The sequence below is a fragment of the Antennarius striatus genome, chromosome 6, assembly GCF_040054535.1.
Source record: "Antennarius striatus isolate MH-2024 chromosome 6, ASM4005453v1, whole genome shotgun sequence".
NCBI lineage: Eukaryota > Metazoa > Chordata > Actinopteri > Lophiiformes > Antennariidae > Antennarius > Antennarius striatus.
Genome location: NC_090781.1, coordinates 12,789,117 through 12,808,445, shown reverse-complemented (window position 1 = coordinate 12,808,445; position 19,329 = coordinate 12,789,117). Strand labels below are relative to the sequence as shown.

At 40.4% G+C, this 19,329-nt stretch overlaps 3 protein-coding genes across 3 annotated transcripts in view; 1 reads left to right on the top strand and 2 right to left on the bottom strand.

The window, feature by feature from the left end:
* Positions 1-122: 122 nt before the first annotated feature.
* On the bottom strand, positions 123-4,265 carry sertad3 (SERTA domain containing 3). The gene is made up of 2 exons (XM_068317484.1): positions 4,136-4,265; positions 123-2,877 (listed from the first exon to the last, which is right to left on the bottom strand). The coding sequence occupies exon 2, from the start codon at positions 2,868-2,870 to the stop codon at positions 1,830-1,832; it is 1,041 nt and encodes a 346-aa protein (XP_068173585.1). The 5' UTR covers positions 2,871-2,877; positions 4,136-4,265; the 3' UTR covers positions 123-1,829.
* A 1,198-nt stretch (positions 4,266-5,463) lies between these two features.
* blvrb (biliverdin reductase B) lies at positions 5,464-8,940 on the bottom strand. The gene is made up of 5 exons (XM_068317227.1): positions 8,782-8,940; positions 7,491-7,652; positions 6,828-6,917; positions 6,256-6,387; positions 5,464-5,834 (listed from the first exon to the last, which is right to left on the bottom strand). The coding sequence occupies exons 1-5, from the start codon at positions 8,864-8,866 to the stop codon at positions 5,680-5,682; spliced, it is 624 nt and encodes a 207-aa protein (XP_068173328.1). The 5' UTR covers positions 8,867-8,940; the 3' UTR covers positions 5,464-5,679.
* A 3,861-nt stretch (positions 8,941-12,801) lies between these two features.
* Positions 12,802-19,329, top strand: part of LOC137596429 (spectrin beta chain, non-erythrocytic 4) — a 62,418-nt gene continuing 55,890 nt past the window's right edge. The window contains exon 1 of the mRNA XM_068316955.1: positions 12,802-12,969. The gene's annotated coding sequence lies outside the window, so the exon portion shown is untranslated. The remainder of the gene's footprint in view (positions 12,970-19,329) is intronic.

Genomic DNA, 19,329 nt, shown 5'->3' with positions numbered 1-19,329 from the left:
TCATGGATAGTATACATGGTTGTATGGTACCACAGTTTTATAGCCAACTGATGTGGTGAAATCGGCAGTGGTTCATCTATTCCAAAGCTGGTAAAATACTGAGCATTACAACAAAATTGTTTTCAAACTTTATTCAGTACAGGTAAGCAAATATCTGCATTAAAACATAATAACTTCAATCCAAAACATTAAATATTTAAGAAAAATGAAATAAAACGTGTCATAATGGCATATTAATACACCATTAGTGAATAAAAAAAATGACAATTACATCTTAAAATGACATTTTCAAAGAGTTGGATGGTTATTCAGAAACGACCATTGCATAGAAAGCAAATTTGATCATCAACATAACAGGCAGCATGTGTACATCAGCATGTAACATGTTTCAACAGTGTTGGTTTGAACACCGATTCCATGTAGACAGCTCTTTAGCAACTCCAACATAATGAAAAAGGAACAATTAAGACCCAATTTGTTGGGTCTGAACTCAATCTCAACTGTAATGCCACAATCGCTTCCCAAAAATAAAACACATGAAAGGCATTTAGAAATGCATATTGTAAAACCAAAAGTGCAATAATTCAGATGTAAACAGACAAAATGTTCACAGGGTGGAAGGATCCATCCTGGCTCATCGTCCAGCATGATGCTGAACTCCCAGCAGGACTGATCAATACTATTTTATCTGCTCAACAGAAGCTGATGCACACTTGTGACTTAAAATAACGTAACATACAGTGGTGATGTGTTGTCATGTTAAACCCACATGTGAGAGTTCTATAAAATCACAGTACTGCAAAGGCTTTTTGATTAAAAGCAACCATTAAAACACATTGAATATGATCAGAGTGCCTGTCGCCATTTAACAGTCATGTTGCTATGGTTCCTGAGCCACAGCTGCACTCAGACTGCTTCTACAAGCATGAAATTATTTTAGTTTTACTCTCTTCAAACACATAGTCACCTGATAGAGAGTTTTCCACTGAGTGATATGCACAGGGTAGACATCTTTAATTCCAGTACAGGAAACACTCATGAATTGTATCAAACTGAACAAGCTACGCATTGTTATTGAAACATGATAAACAGGTATACAAAAAAATCACCCTGGTAGATAACCTTTAACAATTATACATGTGAAATTCATTTTTTTACATAACTGAGCAAAATTGTGCTTCATGAGCATTTTTCACAACTGAAGCACCCGATTTGATGGATATACAGTAGAAATCTTGATGAATCTTCACATCTGCTCTTAGCACCTAATATTATACCCCTGCCCTGACTCATTGATAAGAGGGCAAAGGACTTCTTCATATAAGATTGAACTTAAGTCTTCAAATATTCTTTAATTTCTCGCCACCAAAATCAGTTATTGCAAACTTCTCATTTGCTCATGCACCCTACCTTGGTTCAAAATTAGATGAGTCAAATGTTATTCAGCAGTTCATTTTGCACTGACTCACTTGTTTGGCCACTAAGAAGTAACAGCCTGGTCTGGCTTACTACCCTCATGCTTTCCAAGGTCTCCATTCTATCAGAAACCACAAATATCACATATTGCACAAAAAAGTATCAGATGTGCCAACCCTTTTCCTCACGCCGGCCCACATCTGGAGCAATTTCTGTCCATCAACCATTTTTTAAAACATTCTTAATACTTTCTAAAGTCCATAAAACATCTCTGGAGGAATATACAATAATAGTGATAAAAAAGTGAATATTCTTTGAATTTTATAATCAAGCCCTTTGGCTTGAAATTCTATTTTTGTTCACTTGGTGAAAGTACTTAGTGTAAGTCTTACAGTATAATGAGAAAATGAGTATTAGGACTCTACCAGGATCTTCACTAGATGCTCCAGATCAAATCCTTCTCTCACATGAGTCTGACTAGATGAAGAGGGTGAAGAAAGAGAAGATGAGGATGATGGTAATGGTAATGATGATGATGAGCTGAATGAGGAAAATGAAGGCAGTGTCTTCACATTCTGGTTGAGAGAGAGAGTGTGTGAGTAGGTGGAGGAAAAAGGAGGGAGGTAGAGTAAAAAGTCATCCCCAGTTGTGCACCCATTCCCACTTCCTCTCACCCCCATGGCAGTAATGTCTCTCTCCATCAGGGATGTGTCTATATCCTGGAACAGATCCTCCACAGTGAGATCGCTGAGGTAGCTGGATTTCATCATATCTATACTGCTGTCCCACACCCTGCTTTCTTGCTGCTGCTCCCAGCTTCCCCCATGCCCGCTGACTCCCTCTTTCACACATGTTGCCCCTCCCCCAGGGATCTCTGACAAGTTCTCCAAAGACCTGAGAGGTGTCCTAGAAGTAGACTGTGGGCTTCCATCAATGGTGGCATCCAGTGCAGTGAGAACAGAAGTAATGGTAGCTGAAAGGGTGAAATCGGAATCCACGGACATCAATCCCCAGTCTTCATTATCTTTTTCGGACAAAGTATTTGATGCACTCGAGTAACCGCATGTTGGAGATCTACTTGCAGCAAAATCGGAACAAACTGGAGTGCAGCTGGAAGGAGGTGAGATGCTGTCAGCAAACATTGCTGTAGATGGATGCTTTTCTGCAGTGGGGGGAGAACTCTCCTGAAGTTGAGGCGAGGAGCTCCAATGTGGCTGAGATGTCTCAATTTCTACAGAGGGCATGCTACAAGCCTCCAGGCTCACCTGCCTCAGTGTGTTGGCTATCAGAACGGACCGACGGAGACTGGGTTCAGGTAGTTCCTGGCCACGCTGATATTTACTCAGTGACACTGAAAACACAAACTGACGCTGACTCTCCCAAAAAGAGCTGTCCCAGTCTGAAACATCCACCTCCTCCAGGGAGAATTTGCGCTTCTGCCCCTTCATGATCATCTTCAGACTGCGGAGGAAGACACAAACCGTCAGTTCGACCGGAGCTATGGCTGAAAGTAATTCTCTGCTAATTAAAATCACTTTCTGTTTTACCAATTTGAGAGACAAAAATCACATAAATCTTTCTTAATTGTCGTAAACATTTTTCTACAGCAAAGTAGTCGGTAGAACACACGAATGACTACTGCTAAAACTCTTGTTTTATTCACATGATAGTTTATGAAAGGACGTTCATTTCAGGATTTAGATGAAATAACGATGTAGCTTCATGAGTAAACACCGGCTAAACCCAGTTCACTAAAATGGCTCAGCCGGTTTGGGGGTTGTGAAGCTGGCCATCCTCATCGCGTAGGAGGGAAAGAGGAAACCCAGAAGCCGTTCATTTATAGAGTATTCGACCCAAACAGACTTACATTAGCTAATTAGCTTAAACGAGTTATTAAGATAGTTACAGCACCAGTTTAGCCTCAACGGTCGAGTTAAAACAATTTAAAATGCGTATAAGCACACAGACCTGTTAAAGCAGTTCCCGAATCTCCTTCAGTAAGTTCCGTGGAATGATACCATGCGAATTCTTCTAGAAAATGATTAAATTTAAAGTTCAACTCGACCAAATTTGTTATTCACACGTAACAACCTTATTAGTAACTACTCCGTTCTTCAAAGGCGACAAGCTCGAGCCTCTCCCGCTCGTGATTTAAGTTTCACTACAAGTTGGGGGTTGGGCCTACCGAAAGGCATTGTGGGTGTTGAAGTTTACTTCCCTGACACACCATTTGATCAATTTGTTGTTGCAAAACCAATTCACTCACGTCACATTTAGCTGTTTTAAAAGTAATACTTGTAATATCGATAAAGCTACATAAAACGTCAGAATGATTTACGTGCACACAAGAACCAGATTGTTAAATTCACTAGTTAAATTAAATGACTGACTGAAAAAGGCTTCCTATCCCCACATTTTCTTTAAATACTAAATACAACGACGTGTGTATGAAATGCTAGTTACCTATTATTGCGATGGGCTTTAGTTATCAAGTATTTTTCGTGGTTAAAGTACTATGAAATAACAAACGAATCGAAATCGATCAGCCATTCCAAAGAGTCACATAAATATCAGATCCACATCGAGTGGATTTGAAAAACGCTGCAATTCTTTAGAGAAAACGCGCTACAAGCGATATTAGACGTCAACGGGAAACGTCACCTCTGTGGGGAAAATAAACTTTAAATTAACCTTTAAATCTACAAAAAAATGTATTTACCTGAGAGTGATAATCGTCAAGGAAACAGGCAGACGCGTCTACAGTCGTGGACCTCATACATGTCCTTTTCAATACTCAGGAACTGGCTTTTTCACCACGCGAGAAACCAGTCAGGTAACTTGGAGTAACAAGTCATTTGCTCCTCCTCCACGACAAGCGTATTGGTAGTTACGTAAGACACAGGAAATAACTTATATCAACTTCCTGTAGTCTCCTTCAAAACAAGAGTTGTCTTGTTTTTCAAAAGAGAAGCTCCTACTTTGTCTGATTAAAGTTTACCAATTGTGTTACCACACTGATGTCTGCAAAGGACAAACAGACTCCCAATTTTCAGCAGAATGCTGTAAGCGTTCTTATATTGTGTAAAATCTTTAACTCTCTGCAAGTTGGGACTCAAGCACCCACATTGAAAACATTAAAAGTTTTTTTTATTTCAAATTCAAAAGAAAATAGCCCTGATTAGAGTCGGGATCATATCTGGAACTGACATATCGATCATATCGTTGACCGAATATGAACACAGTTGATATATTATAAAGGTGGCAACTTCCCATACAATTGAGCAAGACTAAGACACAGCTTTATTTTGAAAGGAAGTCAATTGATTTCCTGAAATGTACTGCCTGTCCTATTTCACTTGACCTTTGTTGGAAGCTGTTGTGCAATAGCACTTCCACACTCATCTGACTGGTTGTCCTACACGACGCAAAAACAGCGTCAGAGATAGTACAGTCATATGGTGTTGGAATGGAATAGATAGGTCCTTAGAAATTAAATTTTTGGTTCATTCACTCCTTAAATACATATTACTGGTCATAATTTGAGCTTCTATATTCATAATTTATTGCCTCTTTAATATGCTTCTTTGTGCTGTTTTACTTGTCTTTTGAACTGCTGTGATGATGAAAATTTTCATTGACAAGACCCATCTGGCTCCTCAGAGATGGTCAATGGGAGTCCCCCCCTCCCTCCCTCCACCACTGCACCCCTCTTATTCATTTGAGGAACCGGACAGGTCTTCACAATGATCGCTGGAATATGAATTGTACTGATCACACCTCACAAGGTTAATAAGCTGGGACAAGACCAACCACCACCAGAACTGAAGAAGCCCTTTGGATGAGAGGTGAAGAGTCTTCAAGAGACTTTCTTAAAGTCCACTGGATTGGTTTAAACAACTTTGGATAACCATGACCTGGATGAATGAGAACCTTCACAGACACCTGATTCACAGCACTTTACTTGTTCAGAATAAATTAGTGAAGTCTTTTCATTTGACAAGTTATAAAATATTCCGATTGTGAATGAAAGGGGTGATAGACAAAACCAAAAGATGAAATATTTAATGATAGAATGCATAACATTGAACATGTAAAGACTATTACTGGCAGATGCACTGGAGCAACATAATCACCTACAGCAGAAAGAGCTGTACAAAGTTGGCACTTGATTTTAAAAAAAAGTATCCTCATCAGTAATTGTAAAAATTGTATTGATTAAATCCACTTCTTGTCTGGAGGCCATGGTTAGTGTGTTGTTCAGGATTATTTGTACTCTCCCCACACTCCGACAGTCTTGTTATCCCACTCTGAGGTGGACAGACACTTGACAAAGAAATGTCCCAGGTCGTGTTTAGAGATGGCTCTTCCTTTCAGCATGTTCTCTGCTGTCATGTAGCTCTCCGTCAGAGGAAGGTCGCCTGAGGGGACAGACACAAAAATAATTACATCTATACTTTCATTATGCGGAACACTGTCTTCGCCTTGTTGTCACAGAGAAATAATTAAACAGACAATGCAGGAATATGTAGAAGACATTCTGTAGGATGTCATTTAATTTTGTGAAAGGTACATCTGTTTAGTCTCAGTTTGGGTCTTGATTAAATTTACTTTCATCTATTCCGGGGTAGAAATTTTTAAAAGTCTGTCTAATATTTCTGTATAAATGAGATTTGTAAGTGATTTGTTGATTTATTATTCAAGTAACAGCAGAAAACATTAGATGTCCTAACTGGTTGGTTACCCATATGATTTAGATTTGTAACTTTAAAAACAGAAGCACATTGAAGTTTGCTACAATTATCTTTGCAATGAAATTCTTAGTTTTTCTTTCCTACTGACCACCAATGTGAGGAGGCATAACAGCCACATAGTCCAGCCCCGATGTTTTCAGCACTGTGTACATTCTGTCATGGTCCTCCGTAACAGGAACCAAACGAGGAGGCACCTTGGAGCGGTCCCAAAGCAGGAAAGCTGGGAAAGACAAAGTAAATTAATAGGGAGGGAGAAACCTGAATATGCATGCAGTTGAGAGAAGAAAGATCAAATTTATGCATCCTAAAATCTTGAAGAGGAAGAAGAAATGAGTGGACATTAAAGGCAAAGTGAAGGAGTTCACTTCAAAAAGTGTGTTTTATACAGATGTCACAGAAATTGTGTATTTATTCAGTTGTTTTCCTTTTTTCACACTCAAGAAGAAAGGCCAATTACATTACATTAACAGACAGACAAATGTATAAATCTGAGATTCACTATTTTGTTGAATTACTCAGCTGAGACCAAGAAGACAGGATTCTTGGAGGCTTTAGCAATAAAAAATATTTCAAAATGCTTTTAAAAATCCAAGTCAGTCATGCAATACAAACACTGACCACTCCACCCACTCTGTTGTACCCTAGAATGATATTTTGTACCTGACATGCAGCCGACCACTTTGCGAATCCCACGAGCTTTCATGGCTTCAACGATGTTCTTGGTGCCTTCGGACATCATGGTGGTTGGACCTGACAAGCACAGATAAGATTTCAGACTGAAACTGAAGTGGGAAGCATCTAAATTTTAAACAATTGTATTTGCTGTAATTCTGCTACACTCTATAGTGCTTCAGCTGTATAATTATAATTATTGATAATTATAGTCAGATTTTGCCCCACAGACACAGCGGGTTGCAAACATTGGATGGTGATCTCTAGAAATTATTTTACATTAGGACACCGTTAAAAAGTATAGTCATCTTTTAGTCGATGCTTAGCTAAAGAAGCTAAAGAAATTAGCTAATAGCTTAAGAAAATCAGATAATTCAAAATCACAAACAAAAATACAAACACGCAAAAAGCACAGGAACAGGGATTGTGTAAATTCACAATAAAAACTGTCAATTAGATTCTGAATGACACCTTTTGTTAATGAAAATTGAATTAGTGTATATAAGGTTTTTTTTAAGACATACATGAAAAAAGATGTATATACAGTATCCGTTTTCTTGGACATGAAAATAAGATGGATTTTGGTTTTCATTTTATAATATTTGCTTTGTTGAATATATTCCTTATATATTCCAAACTGCAGAGGCTTACTGAGATCGTTCCTGGTACCCAGGACGATGATCACTGCATCCTGGCCTTCCAAGGTCGTCTTCACATTCTCTTTATTGAGAACATCTCCCACCACCACATTGGATGCCTTGTGGTCAGCAGGCAGCTTGGCAGGATCCCGTACCAGTACTGTCACATTGTACCCTGAAGGAGAAACCATGGAAATGAATGCACTGACACCATCATTGCACAATACAGTACGCCTGAACAATAATTAACTGACCCTGATATTCCTCATCAGGGCCGTGAAAAGTGTTATATTGATCGATCTTGGTGACAAATTGATAGATAGCTGCTTCACATGATTGGCAACCCTCCGAGTGAAGTTTGACCCGATTGTAAGGGTTAGAACGCTGTAACTATTGCATACTTTCCAAACATGGCAAGATTGTGATAAAAAATGACATTATTTCATTTCTTCACACTGGAATTATAGTAAAGTAGACTTTTCAAAGAGCTTCCGTTGCAACGTAACCACATACATAAATGTGATCCCACCCTTTCTGTACAGACAAGATATTGTAGATGTTCCATTATCAGCAATCTGTCAGAGGCTGGAATGACTCAGCAAAAACACTGAACTGCAACATCTAAAATGACTCGACATTTTTAGTCCCATGACCATGAGGGATAGAGAGAATCCTGAAAAATTAACCCCAAGACAGAATGTATTTGTGCATACTGTATTTGTGTTAGTGTGTCAGTTTCTCTATAGTTCCTGTTTGTGAACTACTAAAAGTATAAATTAAATCAGAACCTTATAATCATGCACATGCATCAGTCGTTACTGAGGTTAAGGGTACTTGCCTCCTTCAACACTGATTATTAAATAATGTTTGCTGTCATCTTCAAAAGTGTAAATCAACATTTGTCTTGTGAGTTTTTACCAGATTAAATATCACTGTGATATTGACTACAAGACTTTTCAAGACATTTGTACAAACAGAAACTCTCAGAATAGCTATGATTAAACCCAATAATAACAGCATTGAAGTAGATGACACCAGCAGGACCTTCTTCAGCCTGAATTCAGTTTTAAGATGGGTCATTCCAGTTACTTAATGCACTCTTAGCTGAACCACATACAATAATTCATTTATTAATCAAACGTTCACCGGACACGGGTGTAGTGTCATCTTTGACTCACATACACGGATGATCCATGCCAAGTTTGTCAGTGGAACCTACTGGCACAGGTAAAGAACCGATATATGACCCTGGAACACAGTTCTATAAGCCCAAGGCGCCCTTCGTGGGTCTGTCCGGTTCTCACCTGCATCCACCGCTTGCGTGAGGGTGGCCGAGCCGGTCATTCCTGTGGCTCCAAATATTGCGACGTTTTTAATTGAGTCTGACATGTTTGGTTACGATCGCGCTGTAAATCGGAAGTAAACTGTTCTGTGGATATTCTCAGTTAAATATCATATCTGACGCGTTAGGAACGCCTCCTTGAGATAACAGAAGGACGCGCCGTGACTGCCTGACACGCTTCCTCCTTTCAGGAAATGATCCGTGTACGTCCCACCAATGTGAAGACATGACCCGCCCCACTCTACCTCTGATTGGTTAATAGTTCACCGCGTCGGCTTGCTTTAGTTCTAGGTTAGCCAATCAGAGCTAAAGAGGTGAGTCCTACTCTCGTTCCCAAGAAGTCTGCTTTGAAAGTGGACCTCGTCTTTACCAAACACATCATACCAAATCATCGTGTTGAGGCAGGTTTTGAATATAAACTAATGATTTTTGTACTCGGTCCAGCAGTTTCTGCTTATTACTGTTAGTTGTTTATTATTATTATTATTTATCAAGAACAAAGGTTTCAACTGCTTATTTTATAAGAATCAGCTGCGCATGGAAACACTCAGCAAAAACACACTCAGTATTATAACAGTTTTTTGCGTTTTAATACAAAAAGCATTTCTAAGTTGAAATACTATTATACAGAACTGATCCAGAAATAAAACATGTTGCTTAATGTGTTTTGAGAAGTAGATTAATGAATTAACAAGTAGGTCAGTGGGTCAGAATTTTTTAGCTCTGCAGACATGGCTCATGCAATGTTAACATTCATGTAGCTTCTACATACTGTAGTGGGAATAGTCTTCCACTGGACTGTTTGTAAAAGATATGGAACTATTATGCCTTGGAAAAAAAAAAAAAGTCTACAAACGCAAGTCCATCAGCCTGAATTGGACAGTACCAAAAGTACTCTGCAAAATGTACCAAAGTATCTGAGAGGTTAAAAAAGTTGTTGTAAATGTGTGAGCACACAGGATGTTTGTATTCTGGCCAGACCTCGTTCATGCTTATAGGTAGAGTGTTCAAATCCATGCGAATTTAGGCATGTCCTAAAATGTCATTATGGGCATGAAGGGGAAACTCGAAACCTGTAGTGTACACACATCAAGATTCAAGTTTACACTGAAGGAAGAAACTCCTCTTTCAAAAGTTTAAAAATGAACAAAATTAATATTTTAAAAGCTTTTGTAATTTTTTTGAGGCAAAAGGTTAGGATTCATAGATGGATTTATTGTTTAAATTATATTTGATTTATAATATATTTTTGTCTGATAGCTATATGACAGGGGTAGACTCCAGCAACCCCTGTGACTTGCAAAAAGCAGAAGAATGAATGTGTGACACATATTCACCAAAAACATTATTACTTATTATTCACCGTGATCTTGTTAAAATGGTGAGGTTTCCCACTGATTATAAGTCACTTTCATCCCCCTCTTGTGTCCTTGTGTGCGTGTACGCACGTGTGCGTGCATATATGCAATGACTGACTGAAGAATGAAGCTTATGAGTTTTAAAAAACATTTAAGACTGGGATGACTTGTCTAATTGTACGGAGCACCTAAGGTGCTGGGTGAAAAAAAAACAGTGATGAAAACTGCTTTCAAAACCATCACCAAAGTCAAACTAAATCCCAAACTAAAAAATATTCTTTAAGTGCTTCATGTGATGTGGTGTTTAAGAAGATCAGGGCATACACACAAACAAGTTAATTATCATCTACCCACCTATATATTTGAATAAGCTCACTTGAAAACCTCACTTTGTCACGCTTTTAACTCCACCCACTACCTGTCAATCAAGGTAGTGGAAGCCAATCACGATGCTCAATCAGTCACGGCTCATCTGCCAGAAGGAATCACATGAACAATAAGGCGTAAGGCATTGGGCAGCGAGGCTTTTTGTTGCAGTTACAGCCTTTGGTCCGCACGACAATGGTAATATCCGGGACGAAAATGCTGGCCAAATTGAAGTGTTTTGAAAACACCGGATCTGCGTTCTCGTGTGGACGCTGTAACCGAAAGTTTTGCTATATGGGGGAGCGTCTCCCTGCAACGAAAACTGCTGTAGCATTAGTGTGTGTGACCCGTGTCTACATGTACACACAGAATGGACAGAGTTGAAACCGGCTATTTTCTGACGTATTACAGCTCCACGTCGAAGACGCTTTGATAAACACGCTTGACAGCTGAATATTTGTTTGTCTGTTTCTTTCTTTATGTGTCATATTTATTCATTCATTCATTCATTCATTCACGTTCCTAGCTGACGCCAGTTCTGGGTCACACCAGGCTGCGCTGCCTGCTGGTGGGAGAACCCTGTGATGGAGGTCATCCTCCAGGAGGAACAGCATGAATTTCCACACTCCCCAGTCCTGTTCTCTGAGTTGTTCTGCTTACAAACTTGTTGATCGAAGCACTTATGCGGCTGTACAGTATGTGGACATGGCCTGATTCAGGTAATGGTTCGGTTTGTGCCGCGAGTTTTGACAGCGATATAAGGCGAGTTTTTTCTAAAGCAGGGGACATACTGTCAAAAATTGTATTGTCAAAAAAAATCACCTAAGACCTGCCACATTGGACAAAAACACAAAAGTAATTTCCCTAGGAAAGGAATTATTAAAGATAGCTCTTAAAAGGAAAAACACTAACACAAGAATGAATAAATTGAAGAAAATTGCTAGAGAAATACATGAGACACCTTCTGATACAAGTAGCTCTGAGAACGAAAATGACAACAATCTGAAAGATTAACGGAAAGGTACGATTTGCAAAAGATTTTTTTAAAAATTCCTACAAGACACAAAAGGTTCAAGGGCAAAAGTAGAATAAATTTATCCTGACCTCAACATGTCAGGATAGCGTCAGGTTTTGTATGAAAAGTAAAACAAGAAGTGATGAACCAGTTTTTACAGACCAAGAGATTGAAAAAAACTTGGGAAAAAAAATAAAAGACATGATTGTAGAAGACATGACCGTGGAGAACGGATAATTGTCTTTTTTTCCTTAATTTTGTCTGTCTTTTTATCAAAAAAAACCTTATTTTAGTTTGATAAATGTTATAAGGTTAGATGTTTCTTTGTTCAGAAAAAGCACAGTATTACTGAAAATCCTCTTTACGTGAATGTCTTTAGGATTTTTTGTCAACAAGACTATTTTGTTATTTGACTTTTATGAAGAAAATGTTAAAAATGAAAATAATCTAATCTCTCTCTCTCTCTCTCTCTCTCTCTCTCTCTCTCTCTCTCTCTCTCTCTCTCTCTCTCTCTCTCTCTCTCCAGCTTCTGCCCCCACCTCACCCCCTCCCTTCCATTTCCCTCTGTTCGCTGCACTAATGCTGATATTTCTCTCCAGCATCACCAGCGGAGAGGAGGAGGAGGAGGAAGGAGAGGTTGTGTCAGCTGGAAACGGGGACCTCTATGGATATCATCATCACCCTCCACCGACTTGGAGGCTCAGCAGCGACAGCATCTCTTTGCCGTCGGTCACCGCTGCACGCAGCGCCTTTTCTCTGCGCCAAGACGCGCTATTTCCGCGGCAGAGACTCCCCGTGCTGCCTCTATAATTACCCCGGCAAACCGCGTTTTCCACAAATAAGGACTAATAGAGGGAAGACCCTTCTGGAATAAAAGCCGAGTGTCCTCCATTGATAAATTGCTCTCCTCCTCCTCATCGATTCACCCCCAACGACGTCTTGGTACAAGAGAAGGACAGCGACACCCCCCCCCCCCAAAAAAACAAAAAAAACACACACAAAAAACCTGACACTGAAGCTAAAGGTAAGGCCGATAAAGGCAAGACTGGATGATTCCTTTCTCCTGGGGCAGTCTTTTTATTTTGTCATTCCCTGAGTGGAGGGTGCACGAGTGTTTTTCCTTTTTTTTAGCAGGGACGCCGGCCTGCGTTTGGGTGCAGGGTACCGCAGTGATCCGACGGGGGGGACGCGCTTTTCAGGATCTGCTTCTTCTTCTTCTTCTTCTTTTTTCTTTTTTTTTTTTTTCCTCTACATGTGCTAAATGATGCATGGCTGGAAAAGTGTTTACGTTGTCTGCATAGCCGGTTGTCCCTTTTGAGAAGATAGCAGCACTGTGAAGCAGAAGAGAGGCCTGAAGCGTCAGCTGCGACTCGTTCCACTTTGCACAGGAAGAGTTCAGGCTGTCTAAACGGTAACTTTCACTTAAAGCTGGTGACGTTGGCTGATGCGCCCCCGTGGTAAACTGTGCCCCAATGCAAATACAGTACCACCCCAACTTCCCCAAGTGATGCACATCTGTGGTAATACTACATATTCCTGCAAGTTATGGCTTGTCTAACTGTGTGACCTCGGATTACTTTTACTGCTTACGCCCCCCATGGTGTAATACTTGTTCTCCCATGGAGGATGAAGGGCTGCAGATTCTCCTTTACTGAGGCCCACAGCAGCATTATTTTTCTGAGCAATTTAAGAACCAGAGCTATTATGATCTGTCAAGTCATAATGAAGTGTGTATGATCACGGCTGCAGTGGAAAGGAACTAGAGTGACCATGGGGAGATCATGCAGATGTTTGCAAGCTGCCAGGTTTAGCTGTGGTTTGTTGGTGCAAGGTGTGTGTTTGTGTGTGTGTGTGTGTGTGTGTGTGTGTGTGTGTGTGTGTGTGTGTGTGTGTGTGTGTGTGTGTGTGTGTGTGTGTGTGTGTGTGTGTGTGTGTGTGTGTGTGTGTGTGTGTTTGGGGTTGAAGATGTAGACATTTTATGTGTTTAGTTCAGTTTCAGTCATGGAAAGTCTGTGCTTTAATACCATTTATTGTGTCCTATTTATCCCTGGAGGATAAAGGTAACATTTTTATATACATAAACTGCTGATCATATTCTGTAAAACATCCAGGGGGTTGTAGTTTTTATTTGCATGGACATGTAGAGTACAGTACATGTCGCTGAATCTAGTCACTTTAACAGCAGAATCATAATTGTCAATATATTTATGGGAGGATGTTGCTTTGAGGATGTTGACAGAGAAGTACAGAGGGAGAGGGAACTGCATTGTGTTTTGTAGATATGGAGAAAGCTTATGACAGGGTGCCCAGAGAGGAACTGTGGTATTGTATGAGGAAGTCTGGAGTGGCAGAGAAGTACGTCAGAGCGGTGCAGGACATGTATGAGGACTGTAAGACAGTGGTGAGGTGTGCTGTAGGTGTGACAGAGGAGTTCAAGGTGGAGGTGGGACTGCATCAGGGATCAGCTCTGAGCCCCTTCTTGTTCGCTATGGTGATGGACAGGCTGACAGACGAGGTTAGACAGGAATCTCCATGGACTATGATGTTTGCAGATGACATTGTGATCTGTAGTGAGATCAGGGAACAGGTGGAGGAGAAGCTAGAGAGGTGGAGGTTTGTCCTGGAAAGGAGAGGAATAAAGGTTAGCCGCAGTAAGACAGAGTACATGTGTGTGAATGAGAGGAACCCAAGTGGAAGAGTGAGGTTAGAGGGAGAAGAGATCAAGAAGGTGGAGGATTTTGAGTACTAAGGGTCAACAGTCCAGAGCAATGGAGAGTGTGGAAAAGAGGTGAAGAAGCGTGTACAGGCAGGATGGAACGGGTGGAGGAAAGTGTCAGGTGTGATGTGTGATAGAAGAGTTTCAGCTAAAATGAAAGGAAAAGTGTACAAAACTGTGGTGAGACCAGCGATGTTGTTTGGTCTAGAGACAGTGTCACTGAGGAAAAGACAGGAGACAGAGCTGGAGGTAGCAGAGATGAAGATGCTGAGGTTCTCTCTGGGAGTGACCAGGAAGGATAGGATCAGGAATGAGTACATCAGAGGGACAGCACATGTTAGAGGTTTTGGAGATAAAGTCAGAGAGGCCAGACTGAGATGGTTTGGACATGTCCAGAGGAGAGATAGTGAATATATTGGTAGAAGGATGCTGAGTTTTGAACTGCCAGGCAGGAGGCCTAGAGGAAGACCAAAGAGGAGGTTTATGGATGTAGTGAAAGAGGACATGAAGGTAGTTGGTGTGAGAGAAGAGGATGTAGAAGACAGGGTTAGATGGAGGCAACTGATTCACTGTGGCGACCTCTGAAGAGAAAAGCAGAAAGGAAAGGAAGATTTAAGTTCATATTGATCCCCTTACTAATATTTACTATGATATCATTTAATTACCATTTCATTTATAACGACAGTATATAATAACTTCAAGTTATAATAAAACATAGCAATTATGTACAGTATAGTTACTTTAAGTTTTGTGATGCTGAATATCATACTACACAGGCACAGGCACACAAACACACACACACACACACACACACACACACACACACACACACACACACACACACACACGCGCGCGCGCACACACACACACACACACACACTACTACTACTACTACTACTACTACTACTACTGCATCTGTAGTGTTTTACTGAAGTCAACATCAAATAACGGTATAACTGAATGATTGTCGGGTTGCTTCTATTAAATACACGTCAGCCGGCCGGCTCTAGTAGCTGTTTCTGATTGTTGTGTTGTTGTCGTTGTTGTTGTTTCACCTGTCCCACTGGAAGACAGACATTGTCTCTGGGACAGTGAAGCTCTGCTGCTGCTTTCTTGGTATCCTGACCACAAGGTGACTGTTTTGATTCAGATTTGTTGTCTTGCCGACTCATTTCTGGGCGTTGGCTGCTGGTCTTGTCTGCTGATGTTGCTTCACTCCACTGAGGTAAAGTAAGTGGAAGTGACTCAGTGCAGTGTGTAAAAGTGCTTGGTGTGTGATGTCAGAGCGAAGCGTCCAAAGAGAGTGTGAGACAGAAAAAGAGAGTGAGTTTCCAGAACAAGGCAGAGCAAGGTTTCAAGATATTTTTGGGAGTGTTATTATGCTTATCAAGTTTTCTGTAAGATTTTTAAGTTATGTTTGGGCTAAAATTATCATTGAATTTAAGGTTAGGTCAGATTGTCATTGGTCTGAGCAGAAATGTCACATTTGTTTTTAAGAAATTGAATTTTTTGTTTTTTTGCTCCTTTGTTGATGACAGATAAACTAGAATTAACACTAGGAACAAATTTCACTACAGCTCTGAGAAAAAAAATGAGGAGATGGAATTAGATGAATAGTAAGAACAGGAGTAAAAATACAGTAAAACTTTAAACTATTGACTAATAAGCAAAGAATAATCAGACACTGAATGACAGTGGTTGCTTAATATCAAACTACTCATGCAGAAAAAGGATAAATTTAACTTAAAATGTATATTTAGCGAGTCAATGAATGCTAAAATTACATATGTATATCATGGAAATTTGTAATTTTCCTAATTACAGGGCCAGAACCTGCACACTCGCCAGTAGGCAGATCACACATCAGCTATGTCATCATAAATGGCCCCAGATTATTTGACGATAATAGTGTGTGTGCGTTTGCTTGCGTGCGTGCGTGTGTATGTGTTAAAGCAGGGGTAAATGCTCTGAGGGTCTGCTCCCCTTTAAGCTCATTGCAAACGGAGACACAGAGCTGCTGCCACTGACTGATCAACACTGACAGCCTGTCTCTCCGTCTATCTGTCTCTCCCCCTCCGTTCTATCACTTCTTTGGTTTCTTTCTTTTTCCCTGATTCTCTCCATGTTCCACGTTGCCTTTTTGTGTCTCAGTAAAGTCTCTGTTAACTTTACCCACCTTAAGATCATACGACTTTGAGGCTTAACTGGAAGATAAGAATCTTCCTCTAACATCCCTTACAGGATGGACAACACCAACATGGCTGTTGTTGACATAACATAGCTTGTTAGCATTTAGCTGTTTTGTCCACATGTCCTCTGCCCTTCTTGTGTAACCAGCTTGCTAACAGCGCTAACATTAAATCTGGCTAGATATGTGATCTGATCATATGCCAATAAGGCACACACACTTTGTCTACATTACATGTAGGAAGGGAGGCCTTGGGCTGAGTGAAATGATTGGCTGGCTGGGGTTTACAGTCTTATGTCAGATTCAGATTCTCATTTCATCTGATCTTTCATTTGATTACTGTTTGTCTTCAACCTTGTTCAGGTAAAGTGTGTTCACTCGTTGTCTTCATCATAGCCATGTTCATATATTAACAAGCAAGCATCCAGCGGCATTAAGCGGCTGAACACACCATTCGCGAACAGCTTCACTGCAGCATTTAGGGGTTAAAGTATTGGCTTCAAGGGCACTTGATGTGTGACATCACACATGCTGAAAAATGAGACAACTGTCACGGGAGGCATCAAGTCCAAAGCTAATGGTCAAAACAAAAAAAGGTGGAGACCATGCAGGGAGGGGCACGAGGCTAGGAACGAGGGATAAAGAGAGGAAGAGAAAGTGAAAAAGTGTGAAGGATCAGAAAAGGAGTGAGGTGACAATTTCATTACACCATTGGCATAGCGTGATTTATTGTGGTTACCAGCAGCAACTACAAAGATGGGGAGAGGGGCAATTATAACACTGAGTACAGTGTGCCCTCGTTCCTTGCGGTTAATGCGTTCCAGGAACCACATGCAATTAACAAATTCCCACACTCTTATCGACTGTTTAAAGCACTTTTGTGTCTCATGTAAGCCCGAGACTCACAAAACATAGCACACTTTGGGATGCCTCAGCCAATAGAATGCGCGTACGGTATCACGTGACTGCCTACCAAAAATCTGCGATGAGGTGAAGTCTCGAGCGTTGATGTGAGAATGCGTCAGAGTTCACTGCAGTTTAGAGGGGAAAGCATAAGGACTGATAGGTCTGCACCAAAATAATTAATTACTTACCTTATTTCTGTTTCATGTTTTATCTGATTCTGAATGATGTTTTGTTTTGGAAAATTACTGGATTCTCTCCTCCACATCTGACTTGAGTCACTCTTGACGCATGTCAAGACGCTCGCTTCGCTCACATGACAACCTTCTTAAAGGAGCCACTCCAACCGGTAACACAGAATACGGACACCGCTAAATTGAAACTCCCAAGTGAGCAAAATAAACAAAAACAAATGTCTTTGGAAAGTTTCTTTTCACAGGATAAAAGAGCCAGTGAGTAGAAAAAGAACCTATACGACTTCAAAAAAAAACCTTTAAAATACCAGTTTTTGTGCTAGTTGTATCATTTAATTTTGTTGTATTTGGTCCTTGAAAATATTGTGTGATGCTAAACCGGTCCACGGCGCCAAAAAGGTTGGGGACCACTGCAAAATATAAATAAGTGCAACATTTTTACATAGAATTTAAAAGTAATGAAGCTTCAAAACAATTTGATACAGACCTAAAAATGCAATCTACAGTGCTGTGTTTGTGTGTTTTCTACTGTGTAACATTGTGGGATGTTACCAGACATACACACACACACACACACACACACACACACACACACACACACACACACACACACACACACACACACACACACACACACACACACACACACACACACACACAGAGGTTATTCTAGTTCCATGGGGAGTTCAGAGAAGCTGCTGCTGTTTAAACGTTTGATCCATCAGCGTTGGAGCAGTAACCTCTGTGTCCTGGGCTGACTGGAACACACTGAATGAACACTTTAACCCTGTGTAGTGTCTGACAGGACAGATGTCATAACCAGAGCTGTGCTACAAGTTAAGTCTCTCATCAATTTCAGTGAACACAATGTGATACAGTTTTAGGTTTTGATTACAGATATTTTTCCCATTCTAGCTGCTATTTGATTAAAATTAGTCTCATTATGGAATCATAGTACAACAATGGTTAACGCTGACTAGCTAAGTTTGATGTTGCGACTGAACCTGTGTTTTTAACCAGAAATACATCATTGTCTTTGTCCTTGGAGACAACATGTCTTGTTTTATATTGTTTAACATTAGTTCCAAATATCATAATAGCAGGATACAAAAACTGAAGAACATACAGTAGATGATGACACTGAATATAGGTGAACATAGATGAACAAAGGTTAACATAGATAAATGTAGAAAAACAAAAATAAATGTAGATGAACATAGATGAACACAGATATACATAGATGAAAGTAGATGAACGTAGATAAAGAGATAAATATAGATAGGTAAAGATAATTTGTGTCTGTCTTCTAAGATCTCCTGCAGGCTGTGTTCAGTCTCTGGAGAAGTTAGTTATAGAACTGTGTGTGTGTGTGTGTGTGTGTGTGTGTGTGTGTGTGTGTGTGTGTGTGCGTGCGTGCGTGCGTGCGTGAGTGTGTGTGTGTTATCACCTTTATTCTAATAATCAGACTCAGCTGTTGAGGAGTGATCCATGCCCCAGGCAAGAGATTTGACACTATGTCAGACAATCACACACACACACGCACACACACACACACACACACACACACACACACACACACACACACACACACACACACACACACACACACACACACACACACACACACACACACACACACACACACACACACACACACACACACACACACACATAAATACATCAGGGCAGTCCTGTTAGTGGAGGGGGTGATGGAGAGACACCAGGTGGGTGGGTACAGGCGAGGATCAGGGCAAGGGGAATAAAGGACAC